At 45.2% G+C, this 17,050-nt stretch overlaps 1 protein-coding gene across 1 annotated transcript in view; it reads right to left on the bottom strand.

Annotated features, from left to right (window-relative positions):
• Positions 1-16,550, bottom strand: part of DIAPH1 (diaphanous related formin 1) — a 150,190-nt gene extending 133,640 nt beyond the window's left edge. The window contains exon 1 of the mRNA XM_054038167.1: positions 16,371-16,550. Coding sequence (XP_053894142.1) covers positions 16,371-16,478 — 108 coding nt within the window. The 5' untranslated portion in view covers positions 16,479-16,550. The remainder of the gene's footprint in view (positions 1-16,370) is intronic.
• Positions 16,551-17,050: the final 500 nt, after the last annotated feature.

The following is a 17,050-nucleotide window of genomic DNA, read 5'->3' on the forward strand; positions in this document are numbered from 1 at the left end:
CAAAGGACAGGAATATGATGCATCTAAAAATCTAAAAAGGCCCGCATATTTCTCAGAGTCACTACCTTCGATAACAGAACACCAATGATTGCATTGGCTACTTGGATCATAGCGGCCCAGTAGACTTGCCCACAACAGCAGCGGTGATGGTGAGCTGAGCGGGCTCCATGCTTGCTGTGGTATGGCGTCTGCATGGGTAACCCAGGAAAAGAGGCGTGAAACAATTGTCTGCCGTTGCTTTCACGGAGGGAGAGGCAACTGACGACATGTACCCAAAATCACCCACGACAATGGTTTTGCCCCAGCAGGCATTGGGAGCTTAACTCAGAATTCCAATGGGCGGCGGAGATTGCGGGAACTGTGGGATAGCTACCCACAGTGCACCGCTCCGTAAATCAATGCTAGCCATGGTAGTGAGGACGCACTCCGCCAACTTAATGCGTTTAGTGTGGACATACGCAATCGACTGCATAAAATCGATTTCTAAAAATCGACCTAATTTCGTAGTGTAGACATACCCTAAGACATCAATTGCAAACACCTAAGACATCAATTAAGGCAGAATTTAAGCTTCTTTTTTTTAATTAAGTTTCTAATCCTGATGGTTGAGAAAACCATTGAAATGTGAAACGAATGTGGATGCTGTACTATCTTCCTGAGCCTTAAGATAGACAGCTCCAATGCCTCTGGTGCTGCTCAGAGTTTGAACAAGTAAAAAATTAACAAGATTCTTGTCAGTTTCACCACTACTATTCAAAAACACATAGGCAGTTATGAATCCTGTCCATTTTATGCTGCTACTCTAGAAAAGTTTGAGCAGCAACAAAGATGGCTAGAGACATAAAAGGTAACGAGAAAACATTCTACAAATACATTAGAAGCAAGAGGAAGACCAAGGACAGGGTAGGCCCGTTACTCAATGGGGGGGGGGGGGGAAGAACAGAAAATGTGGAAATGGCAGAGGTGCTTAATGACTTCTTTGTTTCGATTTTCACCAAGAAGGTTCGTGGTGATTGGACGTTTAACATAGTGAATACCAGTGGAAATGAGGTGGGATCAGAAGAGGCTAGAATAGAGAAAGAACAAGTTAAAATTACTTAGACAAATTAGATGTCTTCAAGTCACCAGGGCCGGATGAAATGCATCCTAGAACACTCAAGGAGCTGCCTGAGGAGACATCTGAGCCATTAGCGATTATCTTTGAAAAGTCATGGAAGACGGGAGAGATTCCAGAAGACTGGAAAAGGACAAATATAGTGTCCATCTATAAAAAGGGAAATAAGGACAACACGGGGAATTACAAACCAGTCAGTTTAAGTTCTGTACCCAGAAAATAATGGAGCAAATTAAGCAATCAATTTGCAAATATCTAAAAGATAATAAGGTGCTAAGTAACAGTCAGCTTGGATTTGTCAAGAACAAATCATGTCAAACCAACCTGATAGCTTTCTCCAAGCTTTGTGGAGAGGGGAGAAGTGGTAGATGTGGTATATCGTGACTTTAGCAAAGCTTTTGATACTGTCTCGCATGACCTTCTCATAAACAAACTAGGGAAATGCAACCTAGATGGAGCTACTATAAGGTGGGTGCAAAACTGGTTGGAAAACCATTCCCAGAGAGTATCAGTGGTTCACAGTCATGCTGGAAGGCCATAACAAGTGGGGTCCTGCAGGGATCAGTTCTGGGTCTGGTTCTGTTCAATATCTTCATCAATGATTTAGATAATGGCATAGAGTACACTTACAAAGTTCGCAGACGATACCAAACTAGAAGGGGTTGCAAGTACTTTGGAGGATAGGATTATAATTCAAAATGATATGGACAAACTGGAGAAATAGTTTGAAGTAAATAGGATGAAATTCAATAAGGACAAATGCAAAGTACTCTATTTAGGAAGGAACAAATCAGTTGCACACATACAAAATGAGAAATGGATTGCCTAGGAAGGAGTACTGTGGAAAGGGATCTGGGAGTCATAGTGGACCACAAGCTAAATATGAGTCAACGGTGTAACGCTGTTGCAAAAAAAGCAAACATCATTCTGGGATGTATTAGCAGGAGTGTTGTAAGCAAGACACGAGAAGTAATTCTTCCACTCCACTCTGCACTGATTAGGCCTCAACTGGAGTATTGTGTCCAGTTCTGGACACCACATTTCAGGAAAGATGTGGAGAAATTGGAGAGAGTCCAGAGAAGAGAGTGACAAAAATGATTAAAGATCTAGAAAACATGACCTATGAGGGAAGACTGAAAAAAATGGGTTTATTTAGTCTGGAAAAGAGAAGACTGAGGAGGGACATGATAACAGTTTTCAAGTATGTAAAAGATGGTTACAAGGAGGAGGGAGAAAATTTGTTTTTCTTAATCTCTGAGGATAGGACAAGAAGCAATGGGCTTAAATTGCAGCAAGGGAGGTTTAGGTTGGACATTATGAAAAACTTCCTAACTGTCAGGGTGGTTAAGCACTGGAATAAATTGCCTAGGGAGGTTGTGGAATCTCCATCATTGGAGATTTTTAAGAGCAGGTTAGACAAACACCTGTCAGGAATGGTCTAGATAATATTTACTTCTACCACGAGTGCAGGGGACTGGACTAGATGACCTCTCAAGGTCCCTTCCAGTCCCATGGATATTAAAACTATTCACAGGAAAGAACCACACAGAATGGAGGTTGGGGAGGCGTACACTGGGGCAGGCTTCTTCCCCTCCCTATAATACAGAAGTCAGGAAGCTCGAGAAAAGCAGTAGAGAAACACCCTTCCACTTCCCTCAAAGCAGCCGAGAAGCTCTGGAGCAGGAGAGACACAAAGCTCTGCCCTGTAGCTAAAATGGGGAGGAGCTTCAAAAAAAATAAAAAAATCAGACACATATTAGCCAGATGCTAATAAATAAAAAAGAGTAGAGCCCCATTACCTGGTACCAGGGGCAGCACCTTGGTAGAAATCACACACACACAGGGACAGGGCTTGCCTACATGGGGAAATTTACGATTATATCACTACAGATATAGCAGTATAACCACACAAACACACCCTTATTCTGGAATAAAGGTGTCCCCATGGGGAGTTTAACTGGTATAACTATAGTGGAATAATTATGCCAATAAGTTTCCCCATAAAGAAAAACCCAGGTTACATCAATTGGGAACAGAGAGGATGGGAGGTATTGGGCTTCTCCCCTAGTCCTCAGTGGTCCCCAAACACACACACCTCCACCTCACCCCCTCACCCTTGCTTTTCCCATCTACATCTGGCTCAGAGGTGTCTGGTAAATTTTTCACCATTTGACTTTTTTTTAACTAATAAAAATAAAGGCACCCAGTCTAGGAGGAGTAATACAGCTGCTGCTCACTTCATATATAGCATATCTGACTAAGACAGGCACCACTTCTTGTGGTTTCAAGCACAGGAAACAAACGTCACTCACAGATCTACAACCAACGGAAGAAACCGTAGCGATGCAACAAGTCTCCAACATAGCTAACGCCAACATCCACCTCATGCAGCTTAGCAAACAGAAAGCAGCAGCTTCTATCATATTAGTGGAGTCTGCATGGAAGAACATTCTCACAGCCTGGCAGCAACTCACTTAGAAAGGCCAGCAGTTATTACACTGATCCAGATTCTCCAGACACTGAAGCCAACTAGGCATCTTCAAGAATGCTACAGAGGAACAGGATGGCTCACTGCCACTGGTAAAAGAAAAAAGCTTTTCACCTCTAAATCGCTAGGTCACTACTGACTTTGGTTTGGATTTGAACGATCCACAGGTACGGCCGCTTGCAGCTCCCAGTAAACTCCTCAGGTAAACAAAGCGTCTTACGGCCCTCAGGGGCTTACCCTGAACAAGCCGCGAACCAAGTTTGGGAACCCCTGGTCTAGATGTTTCCTGATGTATGTGGAGTGGCCTATGTGAAATGTGTCTCAATCTTATTCCTGATGGAACTACCCCCAGATATCTACAACACTATACCACCACCACAGTTGGTATTATTTGGCTACCAGATTGGTAGTCTGCAGAAAATACACCAGGCTGAATGGCCAGGGAGATTTACACGCTTGCCAGCCATCCATGAGTGGTTCCTTCACTTGAAGCATATTGAGAAAGCAATATGGGGAAGACTGCACTACCAGCATTCTGGCTGGGGATAAATACAGGACTTTAAGCATATGTCTACACAGCAACTATACACCCACGGCTGGCCCGTGCTAGGTGACCCAGGCTTCGGGGCTGCTTCATTGATATGTAGACTCCTGGGCTCGGGCTGGAGCCCAGGATCTAGAGCCCTGCAGGGTTGGGGGAGTCCTAGAGCCCGGACTTCAGCCTGAACCCAGAAATCTACACAGCAATGAAACAGTCCCACAGCCTGAGTCCCACGAGCCTGAGCTGGTTGGCACAGAACATAACGGCCATACTGGGTCAGACCAAAGGTCCATCTAGCCCAGTATCCTGTTTTCCAACAGTGGCAATGCCTGGTGCCCCAGAGGGAATGAACAGAACAGGCAATCATCAAGTGATCCATCCTCTGTTGCCCATTCCTAGCTTCTGGCAAACGGAGGCTAGGGACACCCTCCCTGCCCATCCTGGCTAATACCCATTGATGGATCTATCCTCCAGGAACTTATCAGTTCTTTTTTTAACCCTGTTATAGTCTTGGCCTTCACAACATCCTCTGGCAAAGAGTTCCACGGGTTGACTGTGCGTTGTATGAAGAAATACTTCCATTTGTTTGTTTTAAACCTGCTGCCTATTAATTTCATTTGGTGACCGCTAGTTCTTGTGTTACGTGAAGGAGTAAATAACACTTCCCTATTTACTTTCTCCACACTCATCATGTTGTCTCTTTTCCAAGATGAAAAGTCCCAGTCTTATTAATCGGTCCTCATATGGAAGCTGTTCCATACCCCTAATCATTTTGTTGCCCTTTTCTGTACCTTTTTCAAGTCCAATATATATTTTTGAGATGGGGCGACCAGATCTGCACGCAGTATTCAAGGTGTCGGTGTACCATGGATTTATACAGAGGCAATATGATACTTTCTGTCTTATTATCTATCCCTTTCCTAATGATTCCCAACATTCGGTTAGCTTTTTTGACTGCCCCTGCACATTGAGTGGATGTTTTCAGGAAACTATCCACAATGACCCCAAGATCTCTTTCTTGAGTGGTATCAGCCGCAGCTGCTTCTTTACTGTGTAGACATATTCTAAACCTTTCATCTATGTTAGCAGTGGGTCAAACTATCCCCAGATTTAGGGGCCCAATTGGTGTTTACAGATGGGCAGTGGTATTTTCATTAACAAGATTCTGAATAGACACTGCTGTGCTTAGGGCAATGTTTTAGTCTTCATCACATGCTCTCTGGTTACAAGAGAGAATCCACAGGTAACAGCTAAAAGCTTTACAACTAACTTGAGAGCCACACTGTCACAGAAACACAACCTGTGCAAGAACCACACCCACAGCCAAGAATATCGAGCAGAAGGTCTCCAATTAAAATCAGAGTGAATAAAAGAGACAAGAAAAAGCTCAAAGCAAATTCAGTTTCACGAAATGAAGATACTGAATGAAAAAGAAGAGACAGACAGATATACAGAGGAATGAGAGATGACTAGAAACACACAAAAGGAAAAAGGATCTTTCTTGTATGGATGTCACTGCTGCTTCAGTGGAACTCTAACATAATCTGGAAACCCCTTGACTGCTCACTGCATAGTACGGAAGAGAGAAGTGCTTCACCCAGAACAGACACTAAAACTATGTCTACACTAAGAAAAGGTGTATTTTAACACATACTAACGTATTAATAATATACCTTTTTTCCTAGTGTAAACAAGGCCTAACATTGCTATTCTCCTGGCTGAAGTGTTTCATGTTCATTCTGCTTTCTGTACGTGATCTAGGAAAGGGGGAAATCAATGGGGGGCAGCTGCTGTCCTATCCAAATTCTGCTTTGGGGTAAAGAGGTGGAAGAGTTCATCCAAAGGTAACAGAACTCTTGGGTAAGTACACCAAGAAAGCCACAGGTAGCTCAGGGCTCCTTATTCGAAAACTTCCAAGTGAGACAGACAATGTAAAGCAGCTTCTGTGATGAGTGTTAGGAAATTTACTCTTCAGTAATTAACTACTGCCCAATTGAATAACTTCAGTTTGAAGAGAGATTACATGATTCCCAGCTTTAAATCCTGGACTTGACAAGACACTGTATTACTGCAACCTGCATCCACCCCACTATCTAGCTCCATAAGGCACCACCCTCTGGAAAGTCAACAGGAGAGAAACAACAGCTAGAAGCAGCCTCCCCTCTGTCACCACTGCCATGCCACTCCCTGGAATCAGAACAGGTGAAGTTCCTGCCAGATGATCTCTGTGACATTGCACTCCCTAATGCTTTATAAAAATATGTTTATAAGTGTGGATATGATGTAACTGGAATATGCTTTACACAAAAGGTCTCTGGTAAGGTATCATTACAAAGCTTATGATCTACTGAGTGTGTTCATCCTATTTGAATGTATGCATTATTCTTGTATCTAAAACTAGAAATATGAAGTATTACTCTGAAGTCCTATTGTAATTATGCCAAGTGTGGGCCATTAATGGTGGTTTAGAATCTTGATGGCTCCCATTGTCTAGTTCAATTGACTGTAGATGGCTCTGTTTACCTGCAAGTCTCCACTACATATGTGCGGGCCAGTCCTGGAGGAATGGAGGGGGGCTCACAGGATGCGTGATCATGTCACCTGAAGTGAAATCCATCTTTAACCTAGTGCTTTTCCATTTAGAAGCCAGAGAAAGAAAGGATTCCAGCCTTGTGCCAAAGCTATAAAAGGGGATGGAACAGAACAAAGGGGGCCAGCCATGAAGAAATGCCCTAGTTACCACCTGAGCTGGAACTAACAAGGATTATACCAGGGGAAAGATTGGGCCCAGACTAGGAAGGAGTCCAGTCTGTGCAAGAAGCTTATTGGAACATCTCTGAGGGTGAGATTTCATCTGTAATCAGTTTCTTAATGTATTAGGCTTAGACTTGCGTGTTTTGTTTTATTTTGCTTGGTAACTTACTTTGTTCTGTCTGTTACTTGAAACCACTTAAATCCTACTTTTTATACTTAATAAAATCACTTTGGTTTATTAATTAACCCAGAGTAAGTGATTAATACCTGGTGGAGCAAACAGCTGTGCATCTCTCTCTATCGGTGTTATAGAGGGCAGACAATTTATGAGTTTATCCTGTATACGTTTTATACAGAATAAAACGGATTTATTTGGGGTTTGGATCCTATTGGGAGCTGGGTGTCTGGGTGCTGGAGACAAGAGTACTTACTAAGCTGTTTTCAGTTGAGTCTGCAGCTTTGGGGGTGTGGTTCAGACCCTGGGTTTGTGTTGCAGCAGATTAACATATCTGACTCAACAAGACAGGGTTTTGAAGTCCCAAGCTTGCAGGGAAAACGGGCTCAGAGGTAGTCACAGCACATCAGGTGACAGTCCCAAAGGGGTTCCTGTGGCCGAACCCATCACAATCTCACTTTTCTATTGAATGCTCAATTTGCAATCCAGGAAGGCTACACCTTGGTCCTGGTCCATGAACAAGGTCAAGGTGACCTTTCATATTCAGCTGAGAAAGTAGACCAACAGACTCCTCCCCTTCAGAATGCATCTGACCCCATACCTACGGCTGTGTCCTAACTAGGACAGAACTATATTCTTAACTCAAGTTAGCTAAAAACTAGTGAAGATAAGACAGTCTGTAGTTTTCACCTAAATTAGCAGGTCAAGTTAAAGACAATGGGAAAGCCTAGTCGTTAACGTGACCTGCTAACTGCCTTTTCTTGACTAGGATTTTAACTCTAGTTGAGAGCACACCTCCCCCCCAGCGAAGATCAGACCTAAGACTTTAGTGCTGCTTGGAAGATCAGCACTTGCAAAACAGACTCTCTCCCCTCTACGACTTCCAAGACATCAGATGCCTAAAGGATGAAAGTATTTAGTGAGGTGTAAGAAAACCACAGCCTTATAATCAAGACTTGTTTACTCCAGGATGAGCTAGACAAACATTACAGAAAGGTCCCTAGATTCTGCACTCTGGTGCAGTAGAGTGAAAATTCCAGAATGACTTCATTTACATTGAGAATTTGAGGTTGTAACTGAACTAAGTATGAAAATGAATAATACACAATTAATTCAGTAGAGTTCATGTTATTTATTTTGACATTCAATTAATTATATTTATTGTACACTGTCCCCACATTTTCAGTTTTCAATGTGCTGCAGATTTTACAACAATGTATAATTGTCAAGTTTTGGCATTGGGTAGGTACAGATGTGGCTTTGGGAGACAGTTTGGGAGTATGGGATAGCCACATTAGCTGGATGTTTCTGCTAAAATAGCCAGCAGTGAAGACTAGATACTTTAAAAATAAATAAATAATTAAAAGCTTAAGACCCTGCCTAAGATAGTTTTATTATATAGAGAAGGTAATAATCCCTGTCCACGGAGAAACAATCTATAGGTTCCCTCTACACTAGTGTATTTTGGTGTGCTACCTACCATTTGCAACTTCTGCTATATCAGGGGTCGGCAACCTTTCAGAAGTGGTGTGCCGAGTCTTCATTTATTCACTCTAATTTAAGGTTTCACGCGCCGGTAACACATTTTAACGTTTTTAGAAGATCTCTTTCTATAAGTCTATAATATATAACTAAGCTATTATTGTATGTAAATAAATAAGGTTTTTAAAATGTTTAAGAAGCTTCATTTAAAATTAAATTAAAATGCAGAGCCCCCCGGACCGGTGGCCAGGACCCGGGCAGTGTGAGTGCCACTGAAAATCGGCACGCGTGCCATAGGTTGCCTACCCCTGTGCTATATGCTTCAACACACCAAGCAGCAACACAAGATTTTCCACAAAGCAGACAATCATACTAACATCTGAAATAGACTTACTTCAAGCAGGGCTGGCCACACTAATCTCCATCAGTTTAATACCATAGTAGGTGGCTAGTATTGGCATTATAGCCTGTGTGTGCAAATAATCCTCTCATGACTGTCTCACAGTATATCCACTGCATAGGCAGTCTGTCTGGTCTACATCCTGTACTCTAGTGGCCTGTTTCAAGCTGAAGTGGTTCTATAACTGAACCATGTGTATTTCTGCATAGCCACTCTAGCCAGCCTTCCTTCACGGTGTAAACTATTTTACTGGGACACACCCTTTGTCCAGTCCTTATGATGTCATTGCATTCTGTGGGTTCACCTGAGGTATGCATCCCACTGTTCTCACACAGCTCCCTGAAGCACGGATTTTTGGGAGTTGTAGTCCAGAGTTGGAAAGGTGCCATTGCAAATTTAAAATATAAATATGTGCAGGCTGGCAGTACTGCCTATTTTTAAGGTTGCATAACACCTTCATTATAAGATCCTGTTTTCAGCTGCTCATAACTTTGCCAAACTTTAACAGTTTGACCTGAAGATTTCCATGCTGAGTGTCTGCCTCAGGCTGAATTTTTTGAAAGTTTCAGCCAAAATGGTTCAGCCATTTCTGAAAATGAGTAAGAGGAAAACTTGGTAATAGCCTCGATGGGTGGGAAGCAGGGGAGAGAGGAGTCAGAGGGGAGGCCAAGGAGCAGGAAGTATGATGGTGGCATTCACAGCAATGTAGAAAGGCAGAAGCAAAGAAGGTTTGCAAAGAAAAATATGGGCAGTCTGTTTGGGCCATATTTACGCTGAGACAGCCAACATAGTATTTTAGAGAGACAATCAGATACACATGCAAAACTAAGCAGTGGAAGACTGGTAAGTTTTGAATAAAGAGATTTGTGAGTTATCAGAATACAAAGATACTTCCAAGTAGATGTGGTTACTCTAGAACAAGTTGTAGAGAAAGACCAGGAAGGGCACAAACACAGAGCCCCATTGAACATCAAGTGAGAAGAAGGGAGGTTGAGGAACTACCAAAGCTGATGCTGAAAGAGCAGTCAGAAAACATGTCAATGGGGTCGCAACTCAAAAGTAGAGATAATGTAAGTAGATAATTTAACTATGTTACTGTTAGTCACAATAGCAGAAGTGTCCAGATAATGTGCTAGTTCATGGTTATATTCAGCAGGAGAGAGAGAGTTGAGGCAGCAGCTGGTTGCTGACTAGAATTGATGGAGCTGGAAAGCGGGAGTTTAAGCCCTTTACAAAAATGTTAAGTTACCACTACCACTGCCAAGAAGAGGGAGGGAAACAGGAGACGCATCCTCTTCCAAGCAGCAAAACTTTTCAGCTATCTCTTGAGTATCAAAAGCAAATAGTCTCCTGCCCTTTATGTGTCAACAGTCCCATTTTCCTGTACCTCCAATTCTTCCCTGACTACTGCTTCAATGCTGTTAAAGACTGTCACTGAAAAATTATGCAACAAACTGTAAATCTAAAGGCATCATTAAATTCAAACATGTTCCAAATCGGAGATTTTTAGCAAATTTAATACCAAAATGAACACAAGGGATATTGTAATTTTTCATGTGAAAAATTCAACAAAAATGTGTTTCTTTTAGTTTGCTTGCTTTTTAACTTGGAAGTTTCAACAAAAATGATTACATGGCACAGAACTGAGCATTACTATGGCACAGAAGTTGAGTTTTGCTGATTCCAAATACTCTAAAAATCCTACTTTTATGGCTAATAAAATTGCTTTGAGACTATAATAATTTAGGACGAAACCAACATAGTGGCCTACCAATCTGCTTTATAGACTAGCTAATATTTCGATCTGCTCACTCCCCTCAGAGCTGCGTCATCATCAGCTCCCAGAGATAGGGAATCTTGTTGGCCGCAACATAGAGACTGAAAGGAGTAATCCAGTTCTCCTGACACACAATTATCCTACATCTCAAGGTAGGGTGCGGAGATCCCATAATCATAAAAAGCAAAAAAAGTAGAGACTGAGAAAAGTTATTAGAGCATTTAAGTTCAGTTGTGCTTCCAACCCACACCCATCTTTCTTCAAAGGCCAGTTCAGAACTGTTCCCTACTCTATTTTCTCCTGGACAACAGTCCCAGCAATTGCCCCTCAGCAATGGGGGCTTCACCATATTCCCCTAAGAGACTATTTCACAGACTAAAATATCTTATCATTCACAAATGTTTCCCGATATTCAGTCTTCTTTTGTCTTTTCTTAAAAAGGGAGGGAGCTAGGTTTTTGTTTTAATTCCTAAAAAGGAGATTTTACATAATTCAATATACATACATAAAGGGAGGGAGTTTGGTTTTGTTTCCATTTTGTAAGGTATGTTCCTTGTATTCTCTCCATATCAAACCATAGTTCACACTTTCTTCTTACATCCTTCATAATCTTGTAGACCGTTCCCCCACCTTGTTGTCACTTAGCCAAGCTGAACTACAGGCTCTTAATTTTTCCTCAAATCAACCCCTCTAGCCCCTTATTCATTCTGATTGCTCTTCTCTGAATCACCTCCAGCTTGGCTCCATCCTCTTACAGACATAGAATCTGCTATGCCAGAACAAGCCTCTAATCCATCTAATACCAGTTCATTGCATCTAGCAGCAGACAGTACCTACTGAAACAGACACTGTTACCACTCATTATCATTAAAGGTCCCAAGAAACTTTTCACAAATATTCTATATAAATTCCAACGTGGACAATTACATTCTGCCACTCTAAATTCCCATAAAGATCAAAATGGATGCACTATTATTCTTCATGTCCTGCCCTAAACTTATGAAAAGTTGATGTGTTGGATGGAACAGCTACCATATTTCACACCAGACATAGGTTGCATTTCTGTGGTCAATTAAGTCAGGGGTTCTCAGGACAAATTTATTGGTGGCCACTCTCACACTTTTTTCTAAAAAACTTAATTAGCTTTAGGAAAAACAAATAAATATGCACGTTCAAATCATTGTAATTTATTTATTGCTAGCTATTTACAGCAGACTTACTCAGCCCTACCAAGTCTGGGGACAAAATAAGCTCTGGCTGGGGGGCCGGGGGAAGGCAGCAAGCAGCCAGAGCCCAGAGACCCGCGGCCAGAGCCTCCTGCCCTGCCACCCATGGGCTGAAGCCCAAAGCCTGAGACCCACTGCCCCCTGGGAAGGAAGGAAACTCACTGGCTGCCTGCTCCTCCAAGATTGCGCCCCAGGTATCTCCAGAGGGGGACAGGGCCCAACCTCTGATGGCAGCCCCAGCAACCAACACCAAGGCGGTGCATCCAGGAGCAACAGGGAAGGACCCACTACTTTGCTCCCCACCTCTCATCACAGCCCAGGAGGCTGTGGCCACAAGAAAAGCCCCCAGTGGCTGCATGTGGCCAAGGTGACCACATTTGAGAAATGCTACATTAAGTGACCCACCGAGATTACCATTTTTTAACGTGCTTTTCGAGTTCTTTGGGGATGAAGATGAGTTATATAAATGGAAATTATTATTATCCTAATAGCTTCCAAAACTACAAATGTTACTTGCCATTAATTTATCCAGCCCTTTCTAAAACTCAGTCATGATATTTAATTTGGCAAACTCCTGCCTTTGTGAACTCCAGAGGCAGACTACCTACTATAAGAAGTTGTGTTTTCTTTTACTGATTGTAAATTTACCAGACACTGATTTGATGGAGCGACCCCTTATTCTCAAATATCCTGTTTGCTTTTTTAATTCCTTAGCAAACATCCAAGCCGTTATCAAGGGACCTTCAGCTGAAAGCAAAATTCTGTGCGTCTCAGCTTAAGTGAGGGACTAAAACCAAACACAGCTCCTGACAAGAAACCTCAACAAATGCACCCTAAAAATGTCACACTGACATCTTTTCTCTTATAGCACAATCCTAGTTCATACCCATACCACAAACTCACTTGAAACCTAACCACAAAGAATTAAACCCACTGACAAAACTGAGGGCCACACAACAGGGTAAAAGGACAGCACTGTTGTTTGCTTGCCACTAAGCAAAAGGACCCAGAAGTACTCCAGAGGTGAGGTCAGGGTGTTGCTCTACACCAGTGTTTTTAAAACTTTTTTTCTGGCAACCCAGTTGAAGAAAATTGTTGTTGCCCGCGGAGCTGGGGATGAGGAGTTTGAGAGGGGCTCAGGGCTGGAGCAGAGGGTTGAGGTGCGAGGGTGAGGGCTGCAGGGTGGGGCTGGGAATGAGGGGTTTGCCGTGCAGGAGAGGGCTCCAGGTTTAGGGGGGCCCAGGGCTGGAGCAGGGGGTTTGGGTGCAGGAAGGGGCTCCGGGTTTGGGGGGCGGGGGGAGCTCAGGGCTGGGGATTGGGGCTCAGGGCTGGGGATTGGGGCACGGGCTTACCTCAGGTGGCTCCTGGTCAGCGGCGGTGCTAAGGCAGGCTTCCTGCCTATCCTGGCACCGCGGACCACACCGTGCCCTGGAGGCAGCCAGCAGCAGGTCCAGCTCCTGCCTCTCGCACTGCTGGAGTTCAGCAGTCAACAGAAGAGTGATCGGGGATCAATTTATCGCATCTACACTACATGCAATAAATCGATCCCCGGTAGATCAATCACTACCCGCCAATCCGGCGGGTAGTGCTGAGGTGCACAAGCAGCTCCACACAGCTCTCACCCGCAGGCACCCCATTCCCCAAGCTCCCATTGGCCAGTTCCTGGCAAATGTGAATGCGGAGCTGGTGCTCGGGGCAGGGGCAGCGCGGAGCCCCGCCCCCGCCTAGGAGCCAGACATGCTGCTGGTGGCTTCTGGGGCACAGCGCGGTGTCAGAACAGGTAGGGACTAGCCTGCCTTAGCCAGGCAGCATCGCCGACAGGACTTTAATGGCCCAGCTGGCGGTGCTGACCAGAGGTACCGCGACCAGTGCCTTAGGTTCCGCGACTCAGTACTGGGTCGCAACCCGCAGTTTGAAAACCACTGCCCTACACTCCTTTCCACAGTCAGCCTGAAGGCATATTGGCACATGTACATGACATAGCAAAAAGCTGTGATCAGTGTTTCCTTCTCTCATTTATGTGGTTAGAGAGCAAAATGTGGACTGCCAAGCAGGAGTGCATTCACCACAATTCCATTGTCTATTGAAGTTTGGGAAGTGCACCATGAAGCCCTACTCATATCTAAATTTACCTGTAGATGACAGTACAGAATGTTTCAGAAATAATGGCAACTCCTCTGTGGTCAGCACTGGACACTGCCACCATGGTGCTTTGAATGGAAAACAGCTTCATTTAGAATAGAAGGCCTGGTCTACGCTGGGGGGGAGGGGTGTGGGGGGGAATCGATCTAAGATACGCAACTTCAGCTACGAGAATAGCGTAGCTGAAGTCGACGTATCTTAGATCGAATTAAAATTACTTACTTCGCGTCCCCGCGGTGCTGGATCGACGGCTGTGGCTCCCCCGTCGACTTTGCTTCTGCCTCTCGCACTGCTGGAGTTCAGCAGTCAACAGAAGAGTGATCGGGGATCAATTTATCGCATCTACACTACACGCAATAAATCGATCCCCGATAGATCAATCACTACCCGCCAATCCGGCGGGTAGTGTAGACATACCCCCCATCTAACAAGCTAGCGTTTTCCAAACCCCCGAAACATTAAATATCCACCTCTCAGCAAAGGCCGCAGTATGTACAATGCCTTAAACACAGTGTGAAATCTATAGGCACTGCACATCAAACATCACCCTGTCCTCCCCTCTCCAACTCTCACCCTTTGGGGATACTCTGCTTCTTGCAAGTGAACAGGATTTCAGGAGTCATGGGGTTAACAGCAGCCCCACTGATCTCTTTTCCCAAGAGCCCCTTCTGCTAATCCACATCTTTCTTGGGATTTGCCATCAGAACCTGCCTACAGCAGAGAAAGGTATGTACTACTAAAGGGATTAGCGGCACCTCATAACTGAACAAAAACAATCAACAGTCAGAGACCTTAGTCTGCAGCACACAGGGCTCCAAAGGGCCTGTAATAAAAACTTAATTTAAACTGAGATTCCTCGTGGAGTTACTTACATGCCATGAACAGGAAAGGGACCCAGGAAAATCCAAGCAACCTGATATAGCATGCTGCTAATAGAGCAGTTATCTAATGCCTCCCTCTAAGTCCTTGTCTTCACTACCACTACCCAAAAAAAGTGTGTTCTTAACTCTAGTTCACTAACTGAAGTTAAGAGCACACCCTTTTTTTGTAGTAAAGACAAGGTCTAAAAAAACAGTTGGAATTTTCTCCCCAGCCCAAATTTGGTGGGGTTCAGACAAACATTTTGATTTTACACACACACACACACACACACCTTCCCTAATACAAATGAACTTCAATTCAAATTTTGCTGAATCAAAGTTTGCCTACTGTAAGAGAAACTTTTCCATATGGTCACACAGGATGCTGCAGTCCCACTGGTCAAGTCTGGGCAGATGACATTTCACAATAAAGCAAAAAGTCAAACAGATCACATGCTTTACTGTACAAAATCCAAATCAGGTTCTACCCACTGTCAGAGTTTCCCCCACAATGATTGGAAACTGAGTTTCAGCAGGGAAATAGTGAAGCACAATATCCCTGGAAGAAACACAGGGTTTGACTCAACTCCACCCCTCCAAAACCAAAACAAATTCAAACCAATTTCTTTCAGCTCACAGTAGTATGTGGTTACCCAGAATGTGTCAAGTAGGCCAGGGTAGGAAGAAACTCTGACGATCCCACAGGCAGCTCTGCCTCCAATGCTACAGGATAACGTACCCTCGTAAATCAGAGGAAAATACCAGAACTAGATAAACTACAAGAGTGGAGTAAAATGAACTGGAAACAGAGAGAGCTGACCGAGGTCACTGGAAACTCCCAACACTGGCTGCAATTCATGGGAAGGAGACTAAAGGCAGTAGGACAAGATGAATCAAGAGGGAATTTCTGCCCAGGTAGGGGAGCAAGGTGGAATAAGCCACCCCATCCCAAGAAAAGGGGGCATCGCGTTAACCCCCCCCCCAAGAGTCCGCCACCTGCCGTGTTCCAAGGCTAGCTCTCTCCCCGGAAGGAGGGCAGCCATGGGTTTGCCAGCCCCCCACGGTAGGGGGCACACGATGGTTTGGTAAGGGCGGGCAAGTCCCGCCCCGGGCCCGCGATCCACAGGCTGCAGGGCTCCGGCTAAGCGCCTGCTGGGGACAGGAAGAAGCTGCCTGCTCTGGTTGAGCTCGCACGAGGCGGCTGCTGACAGGCTGCGAGACCTTTGCTCTGCTGTGGCAATCCCGGCTCTAGGCTCGCCGCCCGGCAGGGCCAACCCGCGCCGGGAGCAGGTGGCGCCAGGTGCACACACGGCGCGGACGCTGCCCCGAGGCAGGTGAGGGCCGTGAAGCCGGCGCAGCCTGGCGGGCCGCGGGGCTGCGCGCCAGTGTGTGTTTACCCCCCCATACTCACGAATTTCTTTGACTTGCCGGGGTCCCCAGATCCTGCCGCCGACTCCTCTGGCCCCTTCCCCTTCTTCTTGTCCCGGCCACTGCGCCCTGATCCTCCGCCGCCCTCCATGGCGCCGCCGGCTCCTCAGGCCCCGGAGCCCGCGCTGCCCAACCGCCCCACACCGCAGCCGCGCCCGGCCCCGCCTGCCTCATTCCGCATGCAGCATCTCATTAGCATATACAATGACTCTCGGAATATTCATGAGGTGGAATTTCCGCTTCCGGCCTCCTGGGGCCGCGTCTGCAAGCTCGGAGAAACTCCACTTCCCCTCTCCCGGCAACACTCGAAACAGCATCACCTGCCGGCTAGAGCGGGCGGCGCAGCTCAGCGCTTGGCTCCGAGACGGCCTCTCTGCAGGAACCTACCCCGCCCATCTGTCCCCTAGGGAGGAAACAAGAAGCAGCACTCCTCTGGCGTGTTGCTGTTGGTGACAGATGTTGTGTCTGCTGCATGCACTGCCCAGGGCTGGCCTTACTATGAGGTGAATTGAGGCGGCCGCCTCAGGTGCCAGACTTTGGGGGGGGTGGGGCGCCACTAGGACCCAGAGTGTAGAAAATTGTGTCTGTGCTGGTGCCTATGTATTCTCTCTGCTCTAGCTGCACAGAGATAGTGGAGTGCTGTGCTGGAGGAAGGAGGGCACA

Source organism: Malaclemys terrapin, chromosome 8 (genome assembly GCF_027887155.1).
Source record: "Malaclemys terrapin pileata isolate rMalTer1 chromosome 8, rMalTer1.hap1, whole genome shotgun sequence".
Classification (NCBI taxonomy): Eukaryota; Metazoa; Chordata; order Testudines; family Emydidae; genus Malaclemys; species Malaclemys terrapin.